Source organism: Ostrinia furnacalis, unplaced genomic scaffold (genome assembly GCF_004193835.3).
Source record: "Ostrinia furnacalis isolate ACB-3 unplaced genomic scaffold, ASM419383v2 OfSCF7521, whole genome shotgun sequence".
Lineage (NCBI taxonomy): Eukaryota > Metazoa > Arthropoda > Insecta > Lepidoptera > Crambidae > Ostrinia > Ostrinia furnacalis.
Window position 1 is genome coordinate 49,276 of NW_021137760.1, and position 24,246 is coordinate 73,521.

At 39.8% G+C, this 24,246-nt stretch overlaps 2 protein-coding genes across 4 annotated transcripts; one reads left to right on the forward strand and one right to left on the reverse strand.

Moving 5' to 3' along the window:
• Positions 1–24: 24 nt before the first annotated feature.
• Positions 25–23,843, reverse strand: ssh (Protein phosphatase Slingshot). Its single transcript, XM_028321320.1, is given in 9 exon segments — positions 25–620; positions 622–1,861; positions 2,011–2,280; positions 4,122–4,316; positions 5,272–5,337; positions 6,157–6,320; positions 7,166–7,337; positions 22,997–23,058; positions 23,496–23,843. Coding segments are annotated over 9 exon segments (2,568 nt in total). The 5' UTR covers positions 23,550–23,843; the 3' UTR covers positions 25–275.
• Positions 14,467–18,103, forward strand: LOC114364958 (general transcriptional corepressor trfA). Of its 3 annotated transcripts, none has more exons than XM_028321316.1 (2): positions 14,467–14,579; positions 14,833–18,103. In XM_028321316.1, exon 2 carries the CDS (start codon positions 14,833–14,835, stop codon positions 18,040–18,042), a length of 3,210 nt encoding a protein of 1,069 aa, XP_028177117.1. In that variant the 5' UTR covers positions 14,467–14,579; the 3' UTR covers positions 18,043–18,103. The 3 variants fall into 3 exon arrangements, with proteins under 3 accessions (XP_028177117.1, XP_028177119.1, XP_028177118.1); XM_028321318.1 differs by lacking the exon at positions 14,467–14,579 and adding an exon at positions 14,596–14,614; XM_028321317.1 differs by lacking the exon at positions 14,467–14,579 and adding an exon at positions 14,647–14,666.
• Positions 23,844–24,246: the final 403 nt, after the last annotated feature.

Sequence of the window (24,246 nt, forward strand, 5' to 3'; positions counted from 1 at the left end):
TCATCATTCATAAATTTTTCACACATGGTTTTAAAACCGATACTCTTACGGGATAAGGTGTATGTACAGAAACTCAAAACTTAAAAGTTGTACATCAGTTCTATTTTGAATTTATTCTCTCTTTAACATTTCGCTACGCACAAACAGCCGTTTAATACAATTTACGTGATAGACAAATACACTGTGATTTCATTTGTAAATAGTTATAAAACTCTAGAAAGATAAAATATCGAGTTTGGCAAGAATTCATAATAAATAAAAAAACATAAATACTTCTACATAGTATTATACACAGGATTTGAACATCTATTACTCGACCGATTCAAGTTGAGCCTCGTCAACGGATGGGTCTTTCCGTGTTGCAATTGTTTTTTGTTTTGAGCTTTCGACATCACAGTTGAGACCACCACATCGGAGTAGTCGAGCGGCGCCAGCGACACCACGGTGGGCGCCGGCGGCGGCCGCTCCCCGCCCGCGCCCCGCACCGCGCCGCAGAACGAGTTGCGCACGCGCGCGCGCGTCTCCGGCCGCGACCGCCGCGCGCCGCCCGTCGGCTCGTACTGGTCCACCAGCAGCCGCACCGACAGGTCGCCCGCCGCCTCGCGCGGGGCCTTGCNGGCCGGCGCGCAGCCACGTGTCGGCGGGCGCGGACGCCGACAGCCGGCCGCTCCACGTGGAGGCGCCGCGCGCGCGCGAGCGCTCCATGCGCGCCGCGGCGCTCGCGAGCTCCTGCAGTATGGCACACGTCTCGTTGAATTTGCGCTCGTTGTCGGAGATGTCGGCGCGCGGGCGCAGGTCGGCCACCACGGCGCTGTCGCTGGAGCTCCAGGAGCTCTGGCGGCTGGGCGGGGGCGCGTCGTCGTCGCCGCGCGCCGGCGAGCCGTCGAGGTTGCGCTCGAACGAGTTCGAAAAAGCGTCACTCGGTTTCGTTTTCACGTCCACGATTCCACTGTCACTTTTCACTATATTGTCACTGTCGGGGGCGTTCCTGCCGTCCTCGCCTCGCGGCCAGGGCGCCTCCCCGGGGTCCCACGTGTGTATGCGGTCGGCCTCGGAGGGCGCGCACTTGAGGGCGGAGGTTCTCGCCGGCGAGAGCTTCGCGTCGGCGGCGGGCGCGTCGAAGTTGAGGCGCTGGTGGCGGCGGAAGTCGCGGCGCTCGGAGGCGGCGTTCTCGATCTCGCTGACGATGTGGCGCACGCAGGGCGCGCCGTCCTCCTTGAGGCGGATGATCTGGTTGGGCGAGACGCTGTAGGAGCCGTGCGCGCAGGGCATGAGCATGTGGCGCGTCTCGGAGGCCAGCGAGAGGTTCTCGAGCGAGACGGAGGTGGGCGCGCGCAGCTGGGCGGCGAGGCGCGTGTCGGGCGCCCAGGAGCGCGGCCGGCCGCAGTAGGAGCCGGTGAGCGCCAGCACGAGCGGCGTGGGCTCGGACGCCTTGTGCTCGGCCTTGGCCGACGCCTTGGGCGACTTCAGGTTGGTCTCGGACTTGGACCGCTGCAGCTTCTCCTTGTTCTTCATCGCGTCGAGGATGCCCTGGTACGTCTCGAGCTGGCTGAGGAAGTTGGCGTTCGGTTTGATGCAGTTCCTTTTCGCCTTCACGTGCTTCAGGGCTCTGTCGAAGTTCCAGTTGAACGCCTTCATGGCGTAGGCGATCACCACGGAAGCGGACCGGCTGATGCCCATTTTGCAATGAACGAGCACTTTCGAGCCCTCGTTCCTGGCTTTGTTGATGTACTTGAACGTGTTGTCCCAGTGTTTCAGTAGATCAGTCTTCTCGTCGTCGTACACTCTAATATTTAAATAGTCGAACATGCCAGGGAAAAAATTGTCAATTTCTCTCGTCACATTTAAAATATGTCTCACCCTGAAACAAACAAAACGGTAGTTTTGAATGAAGCGTAAAATTTTTATTTTAAATCTCATGTGAAAATCAGTTCGGGTCCGATGCAAATTTCCGTTCCGATCGTTCGCCTGCGAAGTGTGGAATCGTGAATGTACGAGTGTGATGTTTACCCATTGCGTTGCAGCTCCTCGAGGTTGCTGGCGTTCCACTCGGAGCCGAGGTAGACGTGGTCGAAGACCTCGGTGGGCGCGTCCATCTGGCCGAGGATGGTGAGCATCTCCTGGTCGATGAAGGACTTGTACTCGGCCAGGTCCATGTCGAGCTCGTCCTCGAGGCGGCCGCGGATGGCCTTGCTGGTCACCTCGTCCAGGTCCACGCTCATCATGATCTCCTTCAGCGTGCAGCGGATCACGCGCTCCGTCTCGTCTCTCTCTCGTGGCCTGGAAACGATGCGATTATAACATTAGATATTAGATACGTTGTTTATGTAAAATTAGTGACCCGACCCGGCATCGCACGGGTGCTAAGTATACATATAAGTAAACCTTCCTCTTGAATCACTCTCAAAAAAACCGATCAAAATCCATTGCGTAGTTTTAAAGATCTAAGCATACATAAGGACAGACAACGGAAAGCGACTTTGTTTTATACTATGTAGTGATTATGTACAGTTATGGATGGATTTTATCATAACTTCTACATAATAATGGACTGAAAAATACACACACTTTTGAGATGAAACTCTTCTTTTTCATTACTTCAGGGTTAATTTTATCAAATTATCTAGTTTAGGATACTGATATTACGTTTTAGACAATAAAATATTAACGCTACGTGGAGGATTATACTTTTTTGTTTGATTTGTTTATCAAGACAATGTAAAAATAATAGATTTAGATCAGCACAAACAGTGTTATAGCCATCTCAGCTAGTCCTTATTTCAGATTTCTCACAAACATTGTATCGTTTTGCTATGTCCGTGTTACAAGGCAAATAATATTGAAACACTAACGATTCTGTTCCTCAAATTATCCTAATACTACAGAAATATGATAATTGATCTTTGCATGCAAGTAACGTATTTTAATTAACGCATCGGCCGACGTCCGATCCTTTTCGAGGCCGAGAAACGAGGTCTAGGCGCTCGTATGCGTGATCTGTTACGTACAAATACCGTTCTTTAATTATAGCCTTTTAGGTAATAAACATCGAATACTGTTATTCCATGTGTTTCCTTCCGCTGAATTTTCCTTATTGACGTGTGTGTGGGCCGAATATCAAAAGTATGCCGCTATGTTTTGATTTAGAACATTGTTCAAATGTTCAGTCACTGACTCAGTGACTTATGGTGAAGAATATTAACTTCCGGGATTGATCCAGGAAAGTAACTCGTGGTTTTATCATTTTTGTAACCAGCATATGTCTCACTTAAGTCGGGCAAGTTAACAGGACCAATCAAAAGTTCGGAATAAGTGTCACTGGAGTGCAGTCCAGATAGTCATCTGAGTCTCCGCGAGGCGAGTGAGGGCAAGAAGCCTCGATTTAGCCAATACTTTTTGAGGTGTAAGGTGTGGTCGCATTCGAGCGCTGCACGTTACTAATGCGCCTTGTCCTATCAATCCCCAAGCGGTCATACCGCGACCGCGTTATAATTATCTATTGTGTCTCCATTCACGGCGCTTGAAGGGCTACGGGGTCATCATCAGAAATAGGACAGTTGACAAGTCTAATTTTATCAAAAAATGCGAGCCGAATGACGCGAGGGAGTATTGGACCGATACCAGACAAACTCGTTCACACTGCTCCGGTCCGGTAATTCTAGCATTTCATCATCATCATCATCAACAGCCCTTTACAGTCCACTGCTGGACTATGAGCCTCCTCTACTATAGTGGAGGGTTTTGCCATAATCTCCACGCTTGGCAGGCGGGTTGGATTGAATTCTAGCATTTACCGAGGGATAATGTTAGCTTCATACAAATTGTACAGCCACTAGCCCTTCCGGGAGTTTTACCGGTCCGGCGTAGTGGCAGAGTAAATACAAATAAGTAGGTCATCTTCATAGAAACGCCCGAGCGCGGTTTGTATATGAGCGCGCCAATACGTACTGACAAAATATAGCGTTGATTAGCGGTGAGGTGCGCTGAATTTTGTCAGTGTGTGCGTGCGCGCCGCATACGTATTGGCGCGCGCTCACATACAAACCGCGCTCGGTGCGTTTCTATGAAGACGACCTACTCATTTGTATTTACTCTGGTAGTGGGGACCGGGCCTAACTCACTTGAGTCTCAGCGAGTCGGGCGAGGGCGGGCGGCGGGACTCGATGCAGTCCATGGCGTGCCACTCGTTGAGGCAGGAGCGGTCGGAGTCCACGTGGCCCTCGTAGTAGGCGCACCAGGCGTGCGACGTGCCGCCCGCGAAGTGGTTCAGCTCCCTGGCGCGCCCGCTCGCGCGATGCAGGGTCTGTAGCGCCGACCTAGAAAAAGGTAGAAACTGATTGTAAACAAAACATTTTCTTATTTTTAAGGATATTTATTTATTTAATGACTTTATTGCACACACAACAATGTTCAGTACAAAAAGGCGAGCTTAATGCCTTATGATATGTTCTTGTCAAGTATGCACGGAAACCTAGATGTTAGACTTTAAGGCTCGCCGCAAATGGGTCGCCGTCGCTGGTCACCGGTGGCTGTAGTCTGTGGCCCATTTGCGCCTAGCCTAATGCGACTTGAAACTTGTTACGCTTGGGCAGGTTTTGGATTTTTATTTTGGTGTATCTGATACAAATAAGAAACATATAATAACAACAATAACAAGACTTTCATCGACGACATAAGACTATCATCGATGTCCTTTGGAACTGTATTCAAACCACTTTGTTATATGTAGCTCTTTTATTAATTTCAATACATAAAATGTGTAGATTTGAAACTGCCCCAGGTCACTAGTACATAATCTCGTAAGATTATCAAAGAGACAGTAACTCTCTTGGGCTGATTCTAACTGACATTGTCCTGAAGTAATGGTATTTAGTGGAAAAATGTTGGGATGTCTAAAATAGCATTCAATATTGTTACTGAGGATAAAATTATTTTTTATGACTTTTGTATAGAGCGAGTATTGCGAGCGAGTAGACTATTTACCTAAGAAAATTCATACAAGCCTAGTTAGTATTCTCACATTACACCTAAACAGTTGACATAATACCAGTATCCTTTTTCGTGTTGTGCAAATAAATATTCTGGTTACCTATCAGTTATTTCTAGGACACATATACTGTACTAGAAAGCTCATCAAAATAGAACCGTTAATGCCCCGTAAAGTAGATAAAGTAAATGGTTAAAATTAAATAACGAGGATCATTACACACATGGAATGTGTAGATAAACAAAAGTATTTAGTTTTAGTGAGCACAATACGATTCCACTCACCACATGGCCTGCACCGACACCGGCTTGAATATGTGTTGTTGGTTGCACACACGCACGCTGAACCCTCTGTGGACAATGAATCCCTAATTAGTTATTGTTCTTAGCTCACTTAAATGTATGTGGACAAAATGGTTTCTTGTTATTATACAGCGGACTATCATGTTTGGTAGCGTTACTGTTACGTTTAACAGCATGGCTTTGTATTGGCATAATTCACAAAAGAGTTATTACGAGGTTAGTAGGATAGAAATGTCGTCATCAGTAGCGTCGCGTTTTAGATTTTCGTGACTCGTCTCCTCTTTGTATGCCATTTTACCGGAAATATGAATCATTTACTTGCATCTGTAATTCAGTCAGTATATTTTCATTAAATCTATAACTGATAACCGTGAAACATAAAAATATCTCACGCTTACCTAACGCCGTCAAGCTTGATCAACCTGTCAGCAAAGATCTACGGCACGAGGCAAACTGCGCCTGTGTCCTTTGCTTTGTTAATCTAAGCAGCTAGAAAATAAGCGCTCAACCATCCTGGTTAAGCTTAACCGAATTATCAGCGAAAACCCAGTTTAGGATACGTTCGCTTCAGTATAAACTGGAAGATAAAACGCTAACCTCGTTAAGCTTGATCGACGTATCGGCGAGGACCCGCAGCACGAAGCCCACGCTGGAGCGTTCGTTATTATTTACTAATGTAGCTGGAATATAAAGCGCTTACCCAAGCTTTTTCGAAGTGACGACAAGTTCTTTATATGCTTTTTAAAAAGAATTTAAAGTGTTCTGTGCTCACCCATCGCCGTCAAGTTTGACCGAAATGGCGACAAGGACCGACTGGTCTGGCTTGTGACATCACTAGACTTTCTTCAATGAATTTAAAGCGCTCACCCATCGCCGTCAAGCTTGATCGACGTGTCGGCGAGGACCCGCAGCACGAGGCCGACGGTGGTGCGTTCGTTGCAGTCGATGCCGAGTAGCGCGGCCTCGTCGTCGCGGCACACCACCACCAGGTAGCGCGTGCGACCCGCGTGAGCGCTCTCCAGTTTCACCGCCTTTGGACAAATTCACACTTAGAATAGAACATAAAAATCTTTTTTCGACACAAAACAAACAAAAATAATAACAAACTTAAAATAAACAAATTAAGTATTTTGTGCTAAAAAGGTGCACACGCGCGCCTCGACACTGGTTTTCAGCGGGTTCACTTTGGTAAACTAATCAAAAACATGCACTCTTTTCGAAAATAGCCATCATTCAGTTTCAGCGACAAGTTACGCATGCATTTTAATTTATTAAAATTAAAACTCGCCAATTAATATTACAGGAATTTTACATAATGTAAACTAGTTTTCTGGACAGCCAGACCTTTCAAAATTAGATTGATGAGTTGTGCAATAGGTAAGTTGATCCAGTTAGTACAGTAGTAGTTACAGTATCTAATTAAGAGCACATTGAATATTTTATAATGTAACAGAAAATAATATGACTGACTGACCTTATGCTCATAACATCTCATTATGAGCATAAGGGCGCCTTCAAATTAGTTAGAGGCGTGAGGAAGCGCCACAGTGGCGCCACTGCTGCGCCAGCGTTTCCTCATGCCTCTTTACTTCTTATTTGAATTTGAAAGTGCCATAAAGCTTCATGCCATATAAGCTACTAGCTTTCCGCCCGCGGCTTCGCCCGCGTGGAATTTTGTCTGTCACAGAAAAACTTTATCGCGCGCGTCCCTGTTTCAAAAACCGGGATAAAAACTATCCTATGTTCTTTCCCGGGACTCAAACTATCTCTATGCCAAATTTCATCAAAATCGGTTGCGAGGTTTAAGCGGGAAAGCGTAACAGACAGACAGACAGACAGAGTTACTTTCGCATTTATAATATTAGTTGGGATTTACCATTTTGAGCGTCTCTTCAGGTCGCAAAAGATAAAACATGGATTGTAGGTGGTGCTGTATATCGGGCTGGGGGTGAGCGCGCGCGGGCGACGTGCGCTGGTCGGCACAGCCCCGCTCGGCGCCGCCCAGCACCAACGCCGCTCCTTTGTTCGCGAAGTAGCACTCATTGAGGCTGCAACAAAAACATTAACCCATCAACCACATGTAAATAAGACCACCTACTAAAATATCTATCAAGAGAAATTACACCTAAACGCACGCACATAATATAAGTAGTACCGGCACGCGCAACACGTCGTCCTTCAATCGAGCAATACAATATTCGCATGAGGTACTCGGCAATAATTATTTTTTAAATATAATGCAACCGCGAAATGTATGAATGACGCCATTTTTAGTAAAGTTGCCGCAATCCGTCTTGCCGTAGCGTTTAACCTCCCTTTCACCGGCGCGGGCGCAGGCCGGAGCTGGGCCCGCGCAGGGACGACGCGCTGGCTGGAGTGCACTCGACGCCGCGCCGCTCCACATAAACACGATTACTCATTGGGGACTCTACGCAACGCAACGATAAACTCGCAGATGGCATCAAACAATAATAAAAACAGAACACTCATCTTATGTTTATGATGAAACACCGAAATTAATTTTACAAGTTCTATGAAAAACCTCACACAATCATGTTATATCAATTGAGCGGGAAAAGTAAAGGAATAAAAAACGGCACATAAACAGGATAATTCTAATAAAATAACACTGTGTGCTATTTTAATCTACAGTATTTTCAAGGAAGCGAATGTGCTCATTAATTAATACGAAGAACGGTAATGGGAGCATCTTGCACCGTATAAAAATATTTTGCGTTTGTAAATTATTAATAAGAAGTTAATGTAGCTATATTTGAATGCTAATGAATTATACAGTACATTATATTTCCTATTTTTACTAATGTATGTGTATCCTGTAAAGATATGTAGGTAATGAAATATTTACTAGTATGTAGTACCTACTCAAGGAAAACGGTAACAAAATGGTTAAATATTTGTATTATGTTGGTGGTGTGCCACACTGCATTACTACGATTAGGCACTCTTATTATGGCTAAAAATATAAAGACAAAGGTGCGATTACGGCCGCGCAGTGACATTTAACTTTATACGGCCCGTCGAGCGCCTTTCAAAAGAGGTATTTGTATCGGACGTAAAACGTATGATGAGGTCATCCGAAAATAGCGCTACGGGAAACATGTGGGATGAAGATAGTATAGCTATACAAGGGAAGGTGAGATGGGCGGTTAATAATAGAGTGAAAATAATAGATTTGTGGTGACGTTCGTGAGGATAGGCTGCAATTCCTAACGTTGCCTTGCATTAAACGGCAAGGGCGATTGTTCTCAAGGTTCATTAAAAATAGCGGCGGCGTTTTGCCAAAGCAAAGCGGTGTTGCCCACCCATACTAGTCACGGGAGCGCAGGCAAATCGCTCGCACGGCCAACGCAACTTTACCCGATTCGGGCAGATAATGGGCTCGGTGCAAGGCACGGCGCCCAGTAGCTAATCAGTGAATAGATTTAGATAATTAGACATCATATCTATTCTCCAGAAAGTGATCACATCACATTGCAGTACGTCAAGAAACCTAATAATCTTCTTTGGTTTAAATTACTCGTGTTTGTTGATTTAAGATTTGTATTATTAATTCAAACGAAATTGAATGTAAGCTGAATTTTATTTTTCTTTTGTTATTGGGATATTATAATCTTATTATTATTACATTATGCCCATGTTGAAAAATTTGTTTCTGAAATTCTGATCAATCAAAAAGATGCCTCTCAGTTTATTGCAAATCATAAATCTAAATTCGTTGCTAAGTTGTATACTGAATGGAATAATTAACTTGATTACTGCAAACTAATATTATTTCAGAACTTCTATAATTTGCAAAAGAAAGGTCGGATCCATATTTGAATGATTGTGTAACATTATTAATTTATAAAAGAAGCTAAAGATCTTAATATTTCTTCCTATAAAAAGTAGTTAAGGTAATTAATTTGTAATCAGTTGTCACATACCGACATTACTTTATGAAATTTCTTGATACAGAACATACTTTACATTAGTATGTTATTTACACTAATACGATACGACCAACAACAAATATGTAATGAAAATAAATGGATTATTTAATACACATTTACTAAATAATATTTGGTCATAAGTGTAATCTTAATCATGTACTCGTACGAGACCACTCCTTTAAAGATAAGTTCTTATCTAAGTCAGGTATACATTAAAATTAAATGTTCCCTTCGATCTCTGTAAGTTTAACAATGTCTGCAGACAATATAGTAGTTTTCAATTCGACATTGTGATCTCCATCCCAAATTATGTAAAAACACGAAAGGAAACCGAATTTCTCTCAGTTTTTATCGAATTCATTTTGAGCAAGATATTATGGACATTTAGTGGATACGTAAGAAACTTTATAAAGGCATTACATTTGTACTATTTTTTTCATTAGTCGTGGACTACATACTTAAGCAGCAACAACAACTTTTCGTCAGTCGTAGATCCCTATTCGATGACGCGAGAACCGCTCCTGGTTTTACCAGAGCTTCTTGTCATACGATAAAAAATCGAATCAGAAAATTTCCATAAAACATAAGGTTTATTGTGGATGCCAACGAGAGTGAATCTAAGAGAGATGAAAAGACTCTCCTTTTAGTATTTGAGGACTTATCAAGAGCTTTCACGTAATATTGTAACAAAATATAAAAAAATATAAAAAAAAAAAAATGTCACTCGTTTCCATGAGGTATAACTTGGTGATTTCTTTTTGAGAGATTAAGTTTTAAAAAATCCTCTAGAGCGTTATTAAAATAGTAGGGAAACACAATTCAAACCGCGAAGAGGCAGTAACAATCCGAAGCAAACCTGGTCCTCTAAATTACCAGATTGTAATGATCCTACCTATTTCCATAACATTTAGAGTAACGATATCATAATATGGTTCAATAAAAGCTTTTAGGATATTAATGGGCAAGATCAAAATCTCATTACCACTGATTACATGGCGTCTAATTTATTGTGTTGATGATATTGGCAAACGTAGAAGTAGAAGGTACTTCTACTTTCTCTCATAGTTTAATTTATTATTTCAAGATAAATGTCGTACATAAAGTTTAATGCCATTCATCCTATCGCATTCCATGAAGTCAAAGTAAACAATGCAACGTGAGGTAGGTACTAGCTTGTCTATGTCTGTATTTTGGTTCAACTGGCGCGATTTATTTTGAACTAGGAAGGTATACCTATTAGTTTACTGTGTGTGCACTTGAATTAAAAAAAACAACAACATGAATGCTTAAAAACAAAGTGATATTCTATTTAATGTTATGTGCCTCGAAAACATTGATAAACAGAATATAATAAATGGTTTACGACTTATTAAAAATATGTTTAAACAATATTTTTAAACTTATTTGCGTCAATTGTACTATAGATCAAGGTAGGTATATGAATACATAACAGTTTGTGGTAAGTTTAGTTTGCGAATTTTGTCATGAATAAAGTTCACTATTACCTGAAAGCGACCATGTTAAAAACGAATCATTGCAATCCATCCGTCCAACGTTTAATAAATAGCACACATTTGTCACTGTTTAAAACACTTGCACAAAAACATAGCGACTTCGCGGTCGCAATTATCGGTACGTATGCAGTACACGTGTGTTGATGCGAGGCAGAGGCGCGTATGTCAACCAAGCATGGTCAGACAAGAGTCACGGTGCACCGCGCGCTGCGTCCCGACCGACAGTACGAAAACGATGCGTGCGCTATGGACGTAACTTGCTCGCTGAGCCCACCCGACGAGCGACATCATTACTTCCCTCCGAGCCGAGCACAAACTGCCGCGTAAATATAGAAACTGGACGCTGAACAGGAACACGAGGCGTTCAGGAGCACGCCCGCTATACACGCGCAATGTTATTGCTTGATGGCGAATATAAATAAAATAAAAGATGATGAAACGCCACAAATAACATGTAAGCTTTGTCTGCGCACTTTAATACGAATTAAACCGCAGACCACAACATATAATCTAGTCAATTATTATTGAANCTGTGCGGCACCTTTAAAAGAGCCCTCCGAAGCTTTAAATCTTATACTTACCTTTTCAGAAAATCAGATTGTTGTCAAGAACAATTAATTAATTACACGAAAGTAATTATTGATTTGTTTTTCCTAGATGGAAAATAGAGACCTGGTACACCAGGTTGCGCCCTAATCACTAACCACTTGACCATAGAGTCAATTTATTGTCTTAATGGACTATGGTACATTTAGTTTTTGATTCCATTTATTATGGTATCTTCTACTCACAGACAAACAGCGATAATAGAATTAAATATGAGCTCTACCTGAACTTTAATTTCTCTCATTTGGGGGTCGTTGCGGGTCAAATGACAAACGTGACCTTCACTGGTTGGGTTTTATTGGCGGTCAAGCTGTAGATCCTGGCTACACAGGAGTTGCAGCGGTGGGAACGAGAGGTGGAAATAGTCCCGTCATTTGGATGTTTGCTCTACATTGAAGATTTTTATTAGCACGTAAGGCTACATTTTGGCGTCCAGTTTCTCAGCTCAAACACTTAATATTCCAACAATGAAAGTGAGAGCTTGGTGTAGGTAATATTTTATCATGGCAGTGTAGAGTCACGCTCAGGCGATTAGAATCGTACTGTTTGCCTGCCATTAGCGAGGTATGCGGGCGATATCTGGCAGATAAAGATGTCCTGACTGACGGTTAGCGAACGACATTGTTTTTCTATGCCCTCGCCACATCAGGGTAAGGTGGCATGCTATGTATTGTAATAGGAGGGTTTTGCAAAATAATGCATAGGTTTGTGTTGTCTTACTTGCAAGTTTCAGTTCCACCCGTATTAACAAACGATGTTTGCTTAAGTGAAGCAGCAAATCGAACGCACAGCGTTGAATAGAGAGAGCTCTGTGATTGGTTCGTGTGTCACCTTGTGCGTCCACGCGCACTGTGAGACCTCATAGTAATGTTTGTGAATACGGGTGTAAGAGTCAGCACATTTTTGTTTTACTCCTATTCAACTGCGAAAAACTGTTTGTGTTTTTTCTACACTAAAAATTGCCACAGTTGATAATAATGTAAGCTCTACCAACTCGAATAGAAAAGCTTCCATCTATTTTAGGCCTATCTAACTAGTACTTATCTTGTCATAAACTTTAATGTGATAGTCCCAATAAAAACGAATTAATCATAGGCTCCGTCACATTATCATTACTATGATGTGCTTGGCATATAATGTAAGTACATTATACTTGTATATTATGTTATAAAGTATGACCGGTGCCGAGTTATCGCGAGTCAATGACCGTGACTTCCTAGATGCGTTGGGTACAGTCACTGGCAAAATTATTGTGTTGAATATTATTGTAGAGATGTAAAGCTCAAGTTGTGTGTTTAAACTTTTAGTTACTTAGCTATCTCTACCTAAAGATAAACTAAAAAGACTTACTTACTCTTTACCAACGTAGGTAATGTGAAAACTATTAGGTAGTTAGCTTACTTTGACTATCAACGAAATCTATGAAGCAATTTTGATTACCTACCACTCAAAATTGAATATTTTACCACTTGATTACCTAACACTTTCAAAGTAGGTAATTTTAAATTGCAATCTTGCAATTTAGGTAAATATTTGAGTACCTGCCTAACTATATTTTCATCACAAAATAAGTCGGTGTTTATTGAAGTAATTTTTATTGAGACTTTTAATTGATTTTATTTAATTACCTATCTCCGTGGCTTCGCTTGTTTCAATTAACCAATCGTAAGTACTGAATGGCAAAAAGATTTCAATTAACTGACATTTCCTGTGAGCTAATAATAATGCTATGCTTTCATACTGTGATAAAGATGAGAACGATAGCCTATTAATTCAATTCCAATTCATTGGTTTCTGCACGTGGCTTCGCCAGCCAATTCAAAATGGTACTTAATTTTGATTTAATTTTAAAAAGCCTTTTTACACGTCCCAGTATTATTTTAATACTACCACTGCCTCGACAATAAAAGGGCCAGCTGAGAAGAAGCAGCGCAAGAAACTCAATTGTCTAGCGTAGATTTTCGTTCCCGAAATTTATTTTTAAGAGTAATGAAGGGTCAAATATCCATCTCTTATTCACCCCCAAGTAAGTAGGTCAACCCTGACAAATTACAAAATTATCATAAATATTAGGTAACAAACTTATCTAAAAACTACTAAAACCGTTTACTTTTAAACAGTTTGCCTTATCTGCTACCAGTAAACTACTATCAGCACGTGGATAAATGTTTATTACTGTTAACTTTTCAATATTATCGATTACAAACATACTTAGTCGAGGATTTTTAAAGCAGATAGTCGCAAATATTTGTTTGGCTTGTTAGTTCGACATTTTCAATTGGTTGCTTTGCGGGTTCGAAATTCCGAATCTCTCGGCGGATAAAATGTTAGGTTCGTTCGTTTCAGCCAAATGATGTCCACTGCTGGACAAAGGCATCCCCTAAGGATTTCCATCCGGTCATGCGCTGCCTAAAAATGTTAGGTACCATTTTGTTTTGTTGTATTGTAAGGAAGGTTATGATGACATTTTATGCATTTTGCATTATCAAATTACCATGGTTTGAGGAGTTGGGACCCAGAAAGATAACTTTATGTACCTAACTCCTGTTTCGTAACGATTAGAGCTCGCTCTTATGCGATATTGTGAATTAGGAAGCCATTGGCTAATATAATATCAATACGAAACAATGTAAAAGATACAAATCGATCTTTGACCGGCAATGGCATGTTTACGTTTGTTTACGCGCATAAACTGCATTGTGTGCAATGTCATTCATATTGCTGACTTTCGCTGAACTTAGCTCAGTCCAAAGGTCTTTGTTGGATAAACAAACGAATCCTCAGATCAGCAGTTTTTATTCATTGTTATTTCATTGTATCATGAGGATAATACAAGCCTTAGTACCTAAGTTACTACCTGTTTAAATTATTTTAGGATGGGCGTTGGTAGAACCGCTTTTGTGATGTTTGTATAAAGATCAATATGGCAACAACATTTAAATAGTAGTTAACTTATTAATAAGGAAGTACTTATAGATACATTCGCTTTCGATAAAACATTGATACACTTTCTGGCCCGTGACCTCAATCTGATAGACTTTGAACTGAACAAAATAACTATACTTATTGACACAGCCCGCTCATACTAAAACACATTAGAGATGTTTAGTCATGTATCAACGTCGTATCGAGTCGTTACTCAGTGATATTAATTTCTTTGAACGTTCAAAAGCAGTCGTGTACGAATCGTTCTTGACATTTTGATCGGCTGTCGCCATTTGTGAGTTCGACGATCTCTCCTTTCATCCATAACTTGTGAGCTTACAAATGAAGGACATATTGAGTGCATATATTTGCGAGTGTCTTGGTAATAAAGAAACAGACATTTCCCCGGCATTTATTTGAAAAGTGCAATAAAAAAAAGTGGGTTCGATTCCCGCCTTAGGCAGTGCAATTATTTGAATTTATAATTTACAAGTGCAAGCAAGTTACTATTTTAACCCGATAATAATTGAAACTCTTTTTCGTTACAGATGGATAGCAGCTCGGAAGCGATGGAGTTGCGGCGAGAGCTCGACGCAGTCAGGAGTGCCCTGCAGCAGCAATCCGAGTCGGTGCTGAAGCAGCGGCATCAGCTCGTCGAGGCAGGACAAGCCCTAGTCGCCCGGGACAAACAAGCAGCCCAGGAGAGACGAATGAGACAAGACCAGCTCGCCCTAGTCCTCCGCTCCCTCGTCCTCCTCGAATCTCGCCTCACCAGAGAACAACGACAGATCCACGTCGCGCTCCAGCAAAAAGAAAAAATAATCAAGTCCCAGCAAGAAGAAATAACCAAACTCAAAGCCAGGAAATCTTACTGCAGCAACTGCCAACAACTCCTCGGGTTCACCAGTGAGCAAACCAATATTGAGACCGACCCAGAATTCCAGAGCTTAGAGAGCACCGATTCCAGATTCCAGAACAACTTTGTGAGGAGCTGTAGTTATCGCGAACGAAATTCTCCACCGGTTTTCCAAAAGAACACTAGACTAAGTAAAAGCTTCCAGCTGCCTAAGAACGATGTTGTCTACGGCAACAGTAGTTCCAGTGAAGAAGGGAACCATGGTAGCATTGGCAGCAAAGGAACGTTTATTAAAAATAAACAAGCTTTCGTTCGAAGAGACGTATTCAGGAGGTCAAGAAAATATTCAGGAAGGAAGAACAACCAACTGAAAAACTACAACAATCAGCTCAACAACAGCAGTAGCGCTGAAGAGTGTGTGGGCATGAGCTATCAAGTAAACCATGACGACAACGATGTCACAGCTAATCAGATAGCTAAGGATATCAGAAGGGCGTCGGAGAAAATTGATCAGCTCATTGTAGAAGCAGCTAAGAAAGAAGTGTATTCTACCAGTGATTCTGAAAAAACGTATTCCACAAAAATGGAACGAATCCATGGTATTAAAAGACAGGCTTCTGATGAAATCAAAGCGAACAGACAACAGTTTATGAATAACGTTCTCAAAGAAGAAAACAATGAAGAAAAGCCATGGTACTGCAATGTGAGCGATCCCGAACAAGATGGAGATTGTCTAGACCAAAGAAGTATGTTGAAAAATAATAAATCAAAATCCACCGACGATCTCTTGACCTTTGACAACGGTATTCTGAATAAAGAGATCATCGTTTCTGCTAAAAACGAGATACTGTGTAATAACATATTAAATAATAACGATGAAAGATTTAATTCAAGACTCGACGATAAGAATAATAACGTCGAATCTAATGCCGCTACAAAGAAGCAATCAGCTGAAGAAATAAATGAAAACTGGTACGCAAGTACAAGCGATGCAGAAGATACTCCAACAAATGAGATTTATAAAAATAACCCAGTTTTAGAATGCGTTAATCAAATTCTGCTTCAAAATTCATTAGACGATAGCAGTAATGATAACTCCAAGTCAAGTGAGGCTCCAAGCCCAAAATCATCAACTAAACGTGTTCAATTTTCAACACTTAACAGCATTTCTTACGATGAGAAAGTGAGACCTTGTGGTAACAATCACACTTTGCCACGATCTGATAAGAGAGCAAATAAAATTGTGAAGTTCAGTTTGGAGACAGCGTCTGAGCACAGCTATGAAGTGCCGAATACGGCGCAAGGTTTCCAATATGAGATCCAAAGCATATACAGCAATGAATATGAGCCTATACTTACTAAAGCGACTGAATCAAAGCCTGTGCCATTACCCCGTTCAGTGCCGCCTACTGAAAGCAAGCCCAACGTTCCCAAAATAAGAGGTTCTATTGTCAAGAATATTGCTGCAAATATAGAAAATCGCACAAACAATGCTGATAAGAAAGCTGACAATGAACTTGGGTCGATGAAAATATTCAATAAGCGAAAAGTGCCACGAACTCCTCCTGCGTTGCCACCGAAGCCAAAGAACCTTTCTGCTAAGTGGAAAGTCGAGAACACTGTCAAACCAGCAACAGAACCGTTAGACTCTGAAGCCGTTGCGGCCAATCAACGGGTTGCAGATGTTAAGATGAGAAAAGTGGGACAAGTAGCAACCATAAACAACGTGGAACCGGACTACTGCTCCATTTCAGAGATAAATGTTCCAGTAGTCAGCAATGGTAAGAGGGAGTTGCTACTCACACAGCCAACGGTCGAAATTCATAATGAGCAGTATCCGATACATGCCGTGAGCCAGCGCAACAGCGTGGCTAAAGTGGTATCCTTACCACGAATTCAAAACAAAATTAGTGACAAAGACATTCCAAAACTTCCACACGTCACTGAGATCATCATCCCTGATGAAGATGAGAAACCATGTGAAGACCAACCACGTTCTTTCCAACACAACACTGACAGTTACTTGAAGAACTTCAACATGCATCCTCTGCAACCAAAATTGGACCCTCGCGCTTCCATCCAAATGGGAAACACAGTGTCTTCTATACTATCAGAAATCAACAAAGGAGGTAAAAGTGGCACTAAACAGATCAACTTGACTGAGCTCGACAACCAGTTCAACCATGTGACAGATAAGGTTCAGGCGACTAACGCAGAGATGCACAAAGCCGAATATTTTGAGGACATCGACAAGTTCGATCTGTCTCAAAATTTTGAGGAATTCAAGATTGATGATGAACTCGGTAGCATTGTTGCAGAGGAATATCGCATAAGCTCTGGAAGCAGCGATGGTTCGATGTCCGATGTGGTCACCGAACATCTTCTGACAGTCGTGCCTGAGAAAGAAAATAAACATGATGCGGCTAACAGCAACGCTGATGAGAATGATACATTTCTTGAAAACAACGAAAATTTAAGCAAGAGTTTGTCAAAAAATGGGAAGCTCTCAAACAAGCCTGATTTGCTTTCAAATATAGAGAACTTAGAGACTGAATCTGTGAGGAATTCTGACATCGAGTCCAGTAACTCTTCAGGGAGCAACAGTGGCTCCTACAACACAGTAAAGTGTGAGCCAAGGATGATCCTGAACAACAATGTAGAGGTGAACGGGAATAAGACTAAGGGAGCGTTTGATTTTTTCCTTGAGTCCTCTGGTCTCAGTTCTAAATCTATTTTTACTCCTACCAAGAATTATTTGGGTACGAGACCGCCGAGTGCTAACCACAAGAATGTGTTGAAGCCTAAAGACATAAAAATGCGAGTTAAGAATCCCATTACAACGAACAAAATCAACGAAAAGCCTATGACGACTGCTATAAAATATTTTGAACCCTACGTGTAATCTTGTGCATAATCAAATAATACTAATGTAATGTAAACTTTTACAGAAATGTAAAATCTATTTATTGTAAAAATGAACTTGCCTGCATAATATTACTTTATTGTATTTATGTTGTTGTAAATATTTTAATTATTATACTTTAGTTATTTTTCAATTATAAAATATTTAATACTGATTCAAGTTTTATTTGACCTGTCCTTAAGTTAATGTTGAAAAGGATAATTGACAAAACAGTAAATGTAATTAATAATAATATTTATTTAGTCTTATCATAAAACAATTTATGTACAATTACAGAGTTACTTAAATACTAAAATATAACACTATTTATAAAGTACATAATGCAGTATTTGTGAACTGCTCGTTAACATAATAGTAGGTATATTTACAAACAAGAAAACAATACTAATAGATGAGGCAATAATCATCTATCACAGCTAAGCTTCTTTGGCTTCGTCCAAGGCCTCCTTTCAACTAAGGAAACGGCTGAATTCTTCAGCCATTTAAAAATATGCTTCTTTTTCTTCTGCACTCCTGAATTCACGGTATCTGAAGAAGTGAACGTCACTTGACCCGAGTTCTGCTCAGAGTCATCTGCATCACTAGATTCTGCATTGTATGCACCTGAGAAGTCGCTTTCAGAAGGTATCCTCGCCATGGAAATGTCGGCGAAAGAATCACGTCGTCTCTGGCTGTGGTCCCTTGAATACGGCTTCCATCTGGCAGCCCGAGATGTGACCGTTCTCAGGTACTTCTCGGAGGAGAAGGTCTCGGTGGGTCGGTCGACGAGGGCGGGGATGCAGGTCAGCCGGTCCACGGCCGTGTCCAGGTCCACAGGAGCGCCCCACTTCCGGTCCAGAGCGCGGAACGCAGCTGACAGGTGGAGATGAAGTTCCATTTTCAAAAATAGATGTTGTCTTGTCGAAGAGTTATCAGTGAATGATGCATTTGCTAAAATTGCTGGACATTATAAATGGGTCAGAGTTACCCCCTCCCTTCAAAATCATTAATTAGGTAGATGTATAGTTAATTGATTTCAGTAGGTAGTTATGAGGTGTCTAATGTGATGATTAACTTAATGATTGGGCAATTAACGGTAAAGAGTTGTTGATTCAACATTTAATAAACAAATTTCATTCAATTCATTAATGGCGATACTACTGAAAAGTAATTATTAGCTCATTTAGTAATTACTCGTATTTAATATTGGTAATAGGTATATTTAATAGGTCTATTAGTCAATAAATTTTATAATTTCTCTTCATCATTGCAATTATATAAAATACTTCCACATTTTGATTAGTAGATTGTAATAGGTAGGTACTTAGTCAGGTGGGATAGGTGGTAACAGTAAGTCATTTAATTATTTACTTACTCCTTATGTTTGTCAGAGAGCAATTGAACGTCGACGCAACATTCCATCCATTCTAGGCGTTAAGGCTTGGTATTTCTTCTAAAGTAGGTATTTCGCGCTGTCAAAATCTGCGCGCGCAATTCTTCGCCGAAAACAGNTTGAGGTCAAACTCTGCGATCCGCTTTCAGATTTGAGTTTTTGTCCCTGATATTTTAATATTAAGTAACTTTTTAAAGGTGGAGTACTCGTGTCAGCTATAACAACGCGCTCGAACCTGCAAATTGAAAGGATCCCTTCTCCCAATAACCTTTAAGGATATCCGTTTGCAGTTTGTTTGTAACATTTACCTAACTCGGTTCTACAAGAGCATTGGCCATGACCAGCAAAGTGTTTTACTCGTAAGTGTGCAATCTGCCGCAATTCCGCCCCGCAGATACAATGCAAACGATACAATTATACTTCCAACAATACGGAATTTCACAAGTTAAAAGTTAAACTAAATAGATAGGTTACTTACTTCGAGTAGCAAACGTGTTTGTTAAATAAATAGAGAATCGTACTTTCACTAAGGATACGTCGTACTGATTGTAAATTCCCGATTTACTAATTGCAAATAATCGATAAATATGAGTACGAACACTGTCATTGACCATTAAACTTTCAAGTTGACTTGGTTAAGTGCCCTAGATATGCTAGAGTAAAATGACTGCCTTGATGCACTTTAGAAACGCACTTCCTTCAAATCCTCTGAAGGCCTTCTTCCATAGGTTTATGTTAAGACACTTGAAGAAAATAAGTCATTTATGATTTGGCGGATAATTAATATTTTAAGGGTCAGTGTATGCCCAAAGCCAAATGGAAAATGGACAAGAGAGATCAGAAGTTTTGCAGTCGCCGATATGATATCACCACGTCTCCGAGTCCCGACAGTCCCGGCACAGTGGTCAAAGTTATATTTGGACGTGTGTAAGTACTTTAAACTAGCTTACAATTGTTTTTGGGAAGAGGTGGCAAATAGGCTGGTAGATCACCGGTAAGCATTCATCATCGCCCACATAAACTACATCCGAATCAAGGAATCCTGCCCTGACTCTGTGTTGCCTGTATTTTTGCTAAATATCGTCTATATTGGTAATTTCTTCGTTATATTTTATGTAAGGAAATTACATGTGGTAAAGAATAAGAGGTTCTATAAAGAAACTAACTATCTAATGAGATAAAATAACCGTTTGAGGATCTTTTAAGATGGAAGCTGGACAGGACGCGCTTTTAAGGTATTATTTTATGGATCAGAACTAGAACTTACATTATGAAACATCAATGTCGTCATTCAGACCCACTTTTGGCACTTTTGGTCAAAAGTGATTGATGACCAAACATAGTGAACTAATAGTGGAACCTAAATCTATGAATAAGGTTCACAAGAATCACAGCTGATCACAGCGGCATTGCCTGTCCACAATTATGACGTGTTTACATTTTTATTAAATTTAAATTAAAACTCTATCAACGCACAGCCCAAACCACTGGACGGATCGGGCTGAAAGGCATGCAGATAGATGTTATGGCGTAGGCCTCTAAGAAAGGATTTTACGAAACTCCACCCCTAAGGGGGTAAAACGGGATCCACGCGTACGAAGTCGCGGGCGGCCGCTATGCGCTATTAGGAAATACAATTCTTAATCGATCAATCATCTTCACAAAACAATAACAGACCTGAAAAGATGCAGATGCGATGCGATAGGTGATTAGATGAAGCAAAACTTACTTAGAAAATGCCAATACACTCGTATCTTATGATCGAAGGAGTTATTTATACCGATACGAGCTCCTAGAATTCATTGCCCTGCATCTGGTTTAGGTAGTTTTCGGATATACCCTTTTAAACAAGGAAAAACTTGTGAATACAAAAGCATATTATCGTTCAAAATATACAAAATATAGGAGTGGAGACTCCCCTTGTGCCAATATGAGGTTAAAAAAAAGAAATAAAAAAATGCAGAACAACAAAATATTGGCCTCATATTATTTATTTTTTGCAATTAAGAATTTACAATACAGTCGTGAGCATTTTTAAATTAGTGGTTCAACAAATTAACTAAAATGAATGGCCTAAATTATTAGGACACATAAAATTGACCATATTTTTTTCAGTGCATTGCTCCAAGGATTTTTTAACATGTTATTATTTTACTAAGAGAATAATTAAAAATAATAATTAATAAACATGGAGCTGACACAAAATTTATCAAAAGTTTTTAAAGCCATATCAAAGAAAAAATGTGTTGAATTCAAAATAAAATGTTTTTAAATATTTAGACATCTAAATCATCTATACTTATAATAAATCTGTAGAGAAGTCAATTCTGTACATGAAATATATTTTCAAAATAACTATCAGGGGGTGATTAGTGATCGATACTGATGCCAAAAATGCAATCAGTAAAATTTTAGTCTGTCTGTCTGTATGTTCCTTATAGAAACAAAAACTACTCGACGGATTTTAACGAAACTTGGTACAATTATTCTTCATACTCCTGGGCAGGTTATAGGATACCTAGGAATTCCCACGGGAACGGGAATTAGCGGGAAAATCCTTTTGTATGAAAAATCTAAACTGCTTAAACTAAACGCTTGAAATTTGGCATGGTGGTACCTTAGTAAACTTTAAGGTTAGTTACAACAGGATATTGCAAAATTCCCACGGGAACGGGAGTTAGTGGGAAAAAACATTTGTATGAAAAAATCTAAACCGCGTAAGATAGACTCTTGAAATTTGGCATGCAGGTTAAAATTAAAATAATGGAAATATGTAGCTCTATTAAACTACCAGTAAGTAGTCATAATTTTATTGATTAACACAAGAATCTGTGACATTTTCAACAAGTATTGGCACATTAATACATAACTAAACGATATTTATTTGGCTAGTTTGGCTAGTAATGATAAGTTTATGAGAAATTGAAAGGGGTAAATAGAAATACTCAATTGAAAATATTTATTTTAGATCACCAATGACCATAGCTACTCATAGGTTTACGAAAACTTACTAGAACTTTTGCAAAAATGTTTTTTAATTTTTTTCTTATTTTTCCTAAATTAAACATGACCATGTCCATTGTCCACCCTACGGCGCTGGCTTATACTCCCAAAATTAAACTATAAGCACGGTAATAATATAGATAGTATTACCGTGCTTATAGTTTAATTTACGGAGTACAATATTTAAATAATTTTAATAGGTGTGTCATCCTACTACAACAACATAATAAATCATTTTAACTTTATCTGAAACTATGTCTAGTTTTAAATGACTGGCAACAGCCATATGTTTAAAACATATCATGGAAAATAACTAAATAATTTACAGGTAACAAAAGAAGACCATAAATGATAAAAATTGTTTTAAACTTAAATTTTTTAATCATGTCAGTTGTCGAATAAAATCAAAAAGGAAATTATCTAGTAAAAAATTTTTTGATTACATTTATAGTGATTCTTAACTATCCCTTTAACTAACTAACCTTCATTATTTTTAATTTTATTTTACATTGTATTATAAAACTGCAGATAATGATATAAAAACAAAATAATACCTACCTCTTGCTGACACGATTTCCTGCATCGTCTTCAATGTTTTCATTCGACTTTTCAATCTCATCCTGGAAACAAAGTAAGTGTTACACAAGTTATATTTAACTTGTCATTGTTATAATGAAATGGAGCAATGGATATTGATAATAAAACAGATTTATAAAGACTATATTAAAGTGGGAACTACAGACAGAGCTAGGTACATCAATTAAGCTATAAGCTATTTTTCACATTTAATCTAAAAAACAATAGTATTGACAAACAATGATTGTTTTATTTTAATTGCATTATTTAAAAACCAAGTAAGCAAATGTGCATAAGTTTTAACAATTACGTTTTGATGGCTCTATATCTTTTACTTTGGATCAAGAAACCAAAGTTTGGTGCAACAAGAAGTGCTGTACGTGTAGCAAGGTAGGTATTGCTAGACGGACTCTTGCAAGTCCATCTGTCAATCTTTTGTGCTCCAAGTACTAAAACTTTTTGTGCTTATAATGTCACTCACCGTTTTTCTAGGTGTCTGCACACTCGGTGATCGTCGAATTGTTACAAGGGCCATACCACATTCAAGCTAACGAAACATTTTAGAGTTAATGCACAATCACAAACAAAAAGTGAAATATTTGACTTAACAAATTCATATTCTATCTTCTGAATCATTAAATGTAAAACCTAAATTTGACACGAAGAAACTTTAACAGAAATATGGGCATAGCTTTTTTAAGCATTCACGAATTACTTTTATAATCGCCACAACTTAAAATGGATTTTTTTTATTGAAATTCCTGAAAAATACGGATGATTACGAACAAGTAGGAGTTTGTAGGAGTTTTTACAGAGTAAAAAACAGACATTTTTCTTTTTTTATTAATTTCACGATCCACAGATAAGCAAATTTTATTAAGAAGTCAAGGATCTTCTATTTAATGGAGTGAACGCTCTGCAGGTATATAAACAAAAACTATAATGTACTCGAAAATGTTATCAAGCACTAGTTTATTCTAGACTTGAATAAACTTTATTAAAGACTGATACTTGATAGCTCAAAATTCATGACCGATAGCAGACTATGCCGAAAGCACCGGGTTTTTAATAAATCCCAGACATACAACACTGACAAGCACAGAGCCCCGATTACGGTAACTTTTATAACGTCTACAATCCAGACGCGTTTCTGATTCTGCGATACGATTGGTCAAAACAGCTGACGTACGCTGTTGAACGACCAATCGTATCGCAGAATCGAGAAGCGTGTC